This window comes from Monopterus albus, unplaced genomic scaffold (assembly GCF_001952655.1).
Source record: "Monopterus albus unplaced genomic scaffold, M_albus_1.0 scaffold27.1, whole genome shotgun sequence".
Taxonomy (NCBI): Eukaryota; Metazoa; Chordata; class Actinopteri; order Synbranchiformes; family Synbranchidae; genus Monopterus; species Monopterus albus.
Genome location: NW_018127907.1, coordinates 983,913 through 992,537, shown reverse-complemented (window position 1 = coordinate 992,537; position 8,625 = coordinate 983,913). Strand labels below are relative to the sequence as shown.

At 39.0% G+C, this 8,625-nt stretch overlaps 3 protein-coding genes across 3 annotated transcripts in view; 2 read left to right on the top strand and 1 right to left on the bottom strand.

Annotated features, from left to right (window-relative positions):
- Positions 1-2,550, top strand: part of ints6l (integrator complex subunit 6 like) — a 14,890-nt gene extending 12,340 nt beyond the window's left edge. Inside the window, exons 16-19 of the mRNA XM_020595560.1 lie at positions 3-41; positions 135-515; positions 637-730; positions 1,063-2,550. Coding sequence (XP_020451216.1) covers positions 3-41; positions 135-515; positions 637-730; positions 1,063-1,165 — 617 coding nt within the window. The 3' untranslated portion in view covers positions 1,166-2,550. The remainder of the gene's footprint in view (positions 1-2; positions 42-134; positions 516-636; positions 731-1,062) is intronic.
- A 960-nt stretch (positions 2,551-3,510) lies between these two features.
- On the bottom strand, positions 3,511-6,557 carry mmgt1 (membrane magnesium transporter 1). The gene is made up of 4 exons (XM_020595586.1): positions 6,401-6,557; positions 6,003-6,055; positions 5,796-5,899; positions 3,511-4,351 (listed from the first exon to the last, which is right to left on the bottom strand). Exons 1-4 carry the CDS (start codon positions 6,477-6,479, stop codon positions 4,195-4,197), a joined length of 393 nt encoding a protein of 130 aa, XP_020451242.1. The 5' UTR covers positions 6,480-6,557; the 3' UTR covers positions 3,511-4,194.
- A 93-nt stretch (positions 6,558-6,650) lies between these two features.
- pfdn6 (prefoldin subunit 6) overlaps positions 6,651-8,625 on the top strand; it is a 2,977-nt gene continuing 1,002 nt past the window's right edge. Inside the window, exons 1-3 of the mRNA XM_020595587.1 lie at positions 6,651-6,929; positions 7,157-7,227; positions 7,361-7,485. Of these exons, the coding sequence (XP_020451243.1) occupies positions 6,866-6,929; positions 7,157-7,227; positions 7,361-7,485 (260 nt within the window). The 5' untranslated portion in view covers positions 6,651-6,865. The remainder of the gene's footprint in view (positions 6,930-7,156; positions 7,228-7,360; positions 7,486-8,625) is intronic.

Genomic DNA, 8,625 nt, shown 5'->3' with positions numbered 1-8,625 from the left:
AGGGCAGCAGAACCTCGTCAAACCAATCCCTCAGCACAAAGGCAAGACTCTATGTGCAGTGTGTACAACTGACTACATTACTGCCTGAATGGCATTGATTAGTAGTTTGAAATAATTGTGTGTTACTCCAACAGGAGTGGAAGGCAACAGTGTGGTGGTCCCTGAGAGTAATGGTGATGGGGTTCTTGGGTCAGACTTGGGGGAGATCTGGCTCCCTGAGATGGACCCTATAGTGGGAAACCCATCTTCACTGAGCCTGGACGAGAAGGCCGGGTTGGGAGCCATGGATCGTGGAGAAGACGCCAACATGATGGAGGACAGACTAGTGGAAGATCATCTAGATGAGCAGCCGTTGGAGGAGAAACACAACTGTGAACGGCTGAGTCCACAGAACCAGCTAGAGGACACTGAAGCAGACCCTGCAGCACTTGAGACCATATTCATAGCCCCGCTAGATGGCAGCCAAGCAGAGCTACGCACAAGGGTCATAAAGGAGGTCCGCAAACCTGGACGAAGTGAGTGTGACCCAGAGCAGCGTGTCACGTCACATTCACTTTTATTCTAATCTGCTAGAGTGAATGTAACATGGCTGAACAGTTTGTTCATTTTTGTCTATGTCTCTGTGCTTGTTCTCAGATTATGAGTCAATACTCAGACTACTGCAGAAAGTGAAAGGACCACCTGATGTTCACAGGTACTTCATCCAACATGCCATCAAAGAGGCTGTCAGGTAAGAAACTGGCTCAGTTTTAGTTTTGTCAGTGTAGAATTAAATGGAAGAGTTTTGGATCTTATTAAAGCTTCTCAGTTACCCTGTCTGTGAAACAGAACATGCCTGTTCAACAATGTGTCATTTAGACCTGTGTCACTGCAGTCACACCAGACTGTAGATTTTGTATCTTTGAAACACTGCTGTTATTAACAATGACTCATAAGCACATTGCAGTTATTTTTATAGCCTTTTAATCTTTCACGGCTCAAAGCTGGCTCCCTAGACCTAAATTTCCAGAATAATTATTATACCCTATTTATTTCCCTGCTTCTTTCTAACTTCTGTCCCAGGTTCAAGAAGCGGGTTCTGATCCAGCAGCTGGAGGTCGCCCTCTCTGAGTTGGAGGAGAAGCGTGTGATGTGTTCACAGCTTCTCAATGACCACGGCCAGTAGTGATGAAGCATTTTTGCATTGATACTGAAGGATATTTTGTTGACTGTTGGATATCACCACCATAAAGGAGACATCCTTGCTGACTAACCTCAAAAAGACAAACTGGGGAACCAGAGGGGGAGAGAACAGATGCACTGACAGCAGGTCTGCTACTGTCCCTGTGCTGTTACATCACATCCTTTTCGAGGCAGAAGGTGACATCGATATGGCTTTGGTCTGTATTAGCACTTTGTTCAGCACACACACATTAGACATGCAGGATTAGACAGGATCGTTCCTGTCACTGTTCTTTAAAAACAGACCTTTCTTCAGCTGGTCTGAAAAGTGTTTGAAAGTCTGCAACCATTTTCTCTATGAGTAATAAAGGTAGATGTGGATGAATGGCTGACAGGTGAAATCTGTTCCACCCAGGTACACCTCATATTTTTAGTGTTATATCTGCATAAAGGATGTCCTGATGTATATTTTTGTCAAAATTGATGTTGATATCTAATGTTTTCCTCTTCTTATCAGCTAATACTGATAGGCAATAACATTAGATTTGGGTGACATGGATAACATCTATGAGGGTGTGTCAAATTTTACTTGCAGTAGCAATATTTATTGTGATATGTGGTCAATTTTCTGGAAATTCCATTGAGAAACCACTGAAAGATAAAGTCCCCAGATGGGAATATGTTTTTTTATGGTTAATATAGTCAGTAAAATACCTGACAAATCAAGGTACTACATCACATTGATGTAAAAATCCTGTATATCCATTATTATTATATTAGGATCTTCAGTATAAATGCCATAGGAAAATCTCAAATGGCTGACAAACCTCTTGTCATCTCATTGCATCTATTGTCATATTGCCCAACCCTAATTAGTGATGGGGTCCTTGGTTCTTGATTTGACAGTTGTATTGACATGTCACAACAAGCTAAAACTGATGGACAACTGTAGTGTATAGATGTATCAGTGTTTTGAGCCTCTTGCACACGACTATGTTGAACTGGACACCACACAAGTGATGATATCCATTTAGAAAATTTACCCTCCACCCACGTGAACACAAGCACACGTGTAAACCCTCCTCAACACCACAAACACTCCACTGATTCCCAGATTGTCTTTGCATTATTCTGAGGGGATGTCTCTGTATCTGTCCGGGCTCAGTGTTGAACTTAAACAACTGCCCTCTGCTCATTTTTTGTTCTCCTTGTTTTTACCACAGATGTACACTACTTTTTAATGTTCATAAGGAATATAGATTATTTTTGTGAATTTGTTAATTTTCAGAGTATAAAATATTTTGAAATAAATGTTTGAAGGCAGTTTTGTAAACTGTCAAATACAAAGTGGAAAGTTTTATGAACAGACTTTCTTTTTTTTTTTACCAAAATAAAAAAATAAACCACAGGTAGGATGGTAGTTACTGTTTTGTGTGTCAGCGTGTGGCATTCAGTAGCATAAAATAGCCATCAAATGACTTTTTCCATCAAGGCATACAACAGTATGTTCTATAAACTGAGCTATAGATGTCACATGAAGCCTGCGTACATTTGTAATATGTTGGAACAGCTGGAAAATTGGTTTCTTGACTTGTAGAAATTGTTATGCTTTGTATTTTTAGCTTGTGGGTCTGCATACAAATCTGATGTAAACCTTAGATTTTAGATTGATCTGATATTGATTTTACTGAATAACAAAGTATTGACAAATGTCAGAGGAATGGATTTGCTCTTAATGCACAGCTCCAGGCACACAAACACTTTATGCAATAATTTCCCACTTACCACCCCTTAAAATAAATAATATCTAGCAACCCCTTATCACCAGCTGCCTATTTCCACTAGCTGTGATCAGTATAAATCCAACATAAATAGTATAAGTTATTTTTATCTGCAAGCGTGTTTAATCCAAGAGGACCCAGCCCAAACTAGTTAAGAGGAGAGATGGATGTAAAGCACTTGATACTACAAAAATCTTGGAACTTGGAGCAGCGTGTGAAGCTTGGTGAAGTACTCAGACTGAAAGTTCAGCCTCTGCTGACAACTAGAGTCTAACATAAAGAACTGTAGCATTTATGATCTGGTGGAAAATTTTGTGATGCAGCAGTCCAGCTACAAGGTCACTGCTACAGTACACATCTACATACACTCATGCTACAGTGATTTAATTCCTGATAGCCTTAGCTTTTGTACCCAGTGTATTAACATTCAATAAAAAAAACGATGGCAGGGCAGTAAAGGACCAATGCCTTTCAGTTGTTTTTCGTCTTAAAAGCCCTGAGCTTGTAGCAGTGACTGAATCATTTTTGTCTATCAAAAGCAATAAAAAAATAAAGAAATCTCACATCCTTTTAAAATCAATATGCCTTTTTATTAAAACAATCTGTTGAATCCTAAAATGTAAAATGAGAGAACAAACTTCAGAATGAACCATTATGCTGCCTTAGTGCTCACAGTATGAAGAGAACAGCTGTCTGTTTTCTGTTCTCATATTTCTCCCCTTCAGTTGATTTCCTGTGGCATTAATGCAAATCTCTCGCTTGCATACACGAGGTACAGAAGAAGCCTTTCTGCTTCTAGGAAGTCATCGAGGAAATCAAGGGTTCTCAGGTCATATTGCAAAATTCATTCAAATCGTTGCCCAGCTAGCTGTTCAAGACTGATGTGTAGTTGAGAAAAAACAAGGACTGTAACATAACAGGCCCTTTATGCTTCTCATACAAAGGGCATACAAAGCACAGCAGTATCCCAACTGAGACAAAAGGGGGCAAGTGTAGTATGTCAAGACTCCAAAGCTTTTACCTAGTGTATATACAAACAAAACTGTATATACAGAGTCAGTGCTGAATATGGTGGCGACCACTTCTATGGACAGAGATGCATGTTTGTACAGCATATTAGTTTATGTACAAATACAAATTAAAGCAGAGGAAGAGGAATTCTCACTTTGTTCCCTCAGTCTAACAAACACAAATCTTATCTGATGATGATGATGATCATGATGATGATGTAACAGGCAGGAACAGGCCAGTCTCAGTGCAAATGTTCCAGCTTACGTAGCCGGATGGGGTTGGGAAGAGCTTGCTGGTTGCGTGCAGAGGACAGCTCCTCCTCAGGTGAACGGAACAGCACCCGACCACGGTGATTGAAGAGGTAAAATGATGGGTGGTTCCTCAGTGTATCAAATGTTCTGAAAATCAAATTAAAGCTATGAAAAGGCTGGAGGTGCACAAAAATAGTGGGGCTTTCCAGGAGAAGAAAAGACATTTATGCACATGTTGGACACTCTAGCAGCTGTACCATACAGCATTTGTCAGACAGGACTAAGACCACTTTGAAGTGTTTACAGTGGGCAGATATTTGCAATCTGCCATTCAATCTACTCTGAGTGACAGAAAATTAGCCAGAAACATTCTTGATAAGCAATTTCAGTTAATGATAAGTTAGAATTGGATTTCAGGAGTTGCAGTTGTTTTATTTACTGTTAGTATTATTTTGCTTTTATAATGATAAAGTTTAGTATGACTGTTTGTGTTTTATTAACAGCACCCTGTATCAGTATTAACCTGGCTCTTATATATGCATAATAGTAATAATTTTCAGCTGCAGTTCAACTTGTAGTGTTTCTTATTTTCTTGGATAATTGTGCAAGAGTAGATTGCATAGATAAGTGTCCTGGCAACCAAAGATAAGAAACTGTTAATTTATGCTATTTTACAGACGTGGAAGTCTGACAGCTTGAACATTTCAAGCATGTCTGAACTATGTGTAAGGGATTTTTTACAACAGAATTAGGGAAGTAAGTGACACAGCTAACTGCATGTACATTTTCAGTTGGAAAGAAACGCCTGAAAATAGAAGATAACAACATACACACACACACCTACTACCTATATGAACATTCTAGAATATTGATGTGTAATGTACCACCCATGTATTGGGCAGTCCCAGCCTGAGAAGATAAATGTAAACGTTTGGTGATAATCGAGGCTCTTGGAGACTTGTCATCTCTCAGAGTCCAGCGCTGTAATAACTCTGCATTTAACCAGAAGAAAATAAATCTACTTGAAGCTGATTCCTGTATCCTGAGTGTTACTTCTTGGGGCCTTCAGACAAAAGAACCTGGTTAAAACTAAAAATAATCATATTAGTTCTTTGTCAAATACAACAGATAATTTTAAGATATCTGTTTAGGTTTTGTTAGTAAGGTATAACTGGCAAATGGAAGATAATACCTCCATCTCCTGGAAACTATACAATTTAACTATGTTTAATGTTTCATATACTTGATGATGAACTGATTCATAACATCCCTCAGATTAGTCGATAATACAAATAATCATTAAGCAGCCTTAATACGTTTATAATAAGTTTAACATACTAGCAGCAGGTTTAAAAAGAAAAACCCTCCCGGTCTGTGATGTAAAGTTGCTTTCAACCTTCACAGCATATTAGCCACGATAAATCAAAACATCGACTGAGGGAGATGTAGTGTGTCTCTGTGGGCGCTGGTTCAAAGTAATGTTACTATAAATGTGACTGAGGTTGTGAAATGCATGCTTCCCCGGTGGCAGAGGACACAAACAACTGCATTATCAGGAGAGTAAGATGCTGTAGGATATAGCTCCACTTACTTGTTTTTCAGCTCTGAGGAGGCGTCCATGTCTTTAAACTCTCCAGCGATGTGGACAATACCATAACAGGTCATCACAAACGACAGTAAGGTCTGTAGTACAATCTGCAAAAAGACAGCGAAAAGCAGAAATCACTCTTTGGGGTTTAACTGTTAAAAAAAAAAAAAGAGTCAGACAATTAACATTATCTGGGTGAAAGTCACTCACATCAACTGGTAGTGTCTCGTTTTCTTTCTCTGTGAGTCGCATGTATGCTCGATCTGATGACAAACATATCAGGTAGAACACCGTTACACTAGGATAGCGGTAACGTTAACGTAACTAAGTAGCTAAGATGGACTGAGAAGTCGTCGTTAAATTTTAAGTTGACGCTAGTCACCCTAAACCTTGCATATCACAGAGGTGTATTAGCTTAAAATGTAGACGAGCATTTCAGTCTTTTCTTAGGATTCAAAGAGGAGCTAAGATGCGCTAGCAACTACTTAGCTAGCTGTTGGACCGAAAGGCCCAAACTGGTATTTTATCAACCTGCCTGGTGACAGACTCCCCGTGGAATAAAGAAACATTTCGAAACCCGTGTCTTCGCACCCCGCACTGAAACTTACGCTGTGCCGCAGAGAACGCTGCATGAGCTAAAGCAAAAAGTCCAACGCCGACAACACCTTTCCAAAACGACGAGGCCATCGTGAACCAAGAAAATAAACGAACAATGGCTACTGTCGTAAAGCTATGTCGTAAACAGCCGCAAACATGACCCTGTCAAAATCAGACTATACAAAAATTCATTAGCAACGGCATGAAATGAGAACGTATTTAAATTAAGTTATGTATAAATATACACACCGTGGGGTGGTGTTATTGTTCATTTATTTATGTCTGTTGTTTATTTGTGTCAATTTATTTGTCTTGAACAAACCCCCGAAATAGTTAAGTGTCTTACTTTGAAGGGACTAGTTAACATCCACTGTATCCGTTTCCTTAATTTGATACCCACATTGAGCTACTTTGTACTACTTGGTTACTCTGATATATTTATTCAGTCTATAGTACTTACTTGATCAAATACAAACATGGCAGAGGCCATTCAAAAGAAATTAAAAGCGGAATTAGAAAAATATACGCAGATGCAGAAAGGTAGGTGCTACCATAGCATTGCTTTTTTCCCTCATATCGTGCCATGTTGTAGCGAGCTAACTGACCATGTCGGGATAGCTAGTCGTGCATTAGTTAGATAAAATCGTTTGATATAATATTAATCTGTCCATCTAAACTGTTATTTATGTTAAATACTTTGTTTTCGTTGCAACACTATAATAAATGTAGTTAGCATTTCTGCTCACTAGCAAATATCTGTTGTTCAGATGTTAGCAAGAGCATGTCAGCCAGACAGAAGTTGGAAACGCAGCTGACAGAGAACAACATCGTCAAAGAGGTAAGCAGTAGCTAATTTTCTTTCTCAGAACTTAATTTTCTCCACTGGAAACTGTGGTGTTTTCTACAATTAGGCTGAACGTAATTTAACTGTCAAATGATAAGCATTAAATATATGACATCTGTCTTTCCAGGAGCTGGATCTGCTGGACAGCACAAACACAGTTTATAAGCTTATTGGCCCTGTATTAGTGAAGCAGGATGTGGATGAGGCCAAAGCCACAGTCACTAAGAGGCTGGAGTATATTAATGGAGAAATGTGAGTCACTGACGCCTTATTCCATTCATTAGTGATCATGCCTATAGTCCTACAGGATTATCAGTTTGACTAGTTTTTGGATTATCTGCACATGATATGGGTTTGTAATGTCAGAAATGTCCAAACCATAAAAAATGAGAGATGCTTCTCCTATTATTAGTACAAGTGAGACCACAATACTTGATATTCATCAGAAGAGCCTTGTATTAGATGAATTGTTTATTACGGCCTATAAGCTATTTTTAAGCTTCTTCCGGCTCTTTGAAACCAGGAACTCACAAAGACGAAGTAAACCACTTGGATATATAAAAAAATAACCGTGCTGGTTTATTCAAAGAATCACAGGTAAAATTAACATTACACGTCCAGATCTCTTCCACCTCCGACCAAAAATGAAAGACCCTGAACCATAATGCCTATACAATTTTATCACTTGGTTGGGATAGCCCATTCTACCCAGCAACGTCAAACCGTGACGTCACCTGATATGCCAGCTTTGCAGCTGACCATAACAATAGTCAAAACATGAAGAAAGTCAAGGTGTGTGGCTGTTGATTAGTGGTGTGTATCTAAGAACGTTTTGACCTGACATTACACATAAGAAAATATGATTACCATTACAGTTACACATATCATAATAATAGCAATAACCTCCTGCCTGCAAACTGTCTCTATTTAGTTGTCCTTGGCCCATATGCAGCCTGCAGAACTCATGAGAATGACTAGGCATTTAACAGCCTGAGCTAGACAGCCTGGCTCCACTAAACATTTCTAATACAACAAATCTCTAACAAATATCTATCTGACTAAGAAATTACCTAACAGGCCAATAACAGTGAGTAGTGTGGTGGATAGACACTGTCACAGTCTGAGGTTACCGTGTATATTTTGCCATAATAAGAGAAGATGAGAATATCAGAGACTGTTGATTTAACTTTATGGGTATGCTGTGATGCTATTGAATTGTTTAACATTTTATTACAACATTTTTATAATATTCCCCCTGCCTAGTCCTTCTGTGTTTGTGGGATGGGTATAGCCTACACAAAATATCATTACTGTACCACTGCATGGAGTGAAAGCAGTTAATTTGTAAAGAAGTATAAGTACCATCTCTTGTGTTAAGTGGCCAGTGTGGTC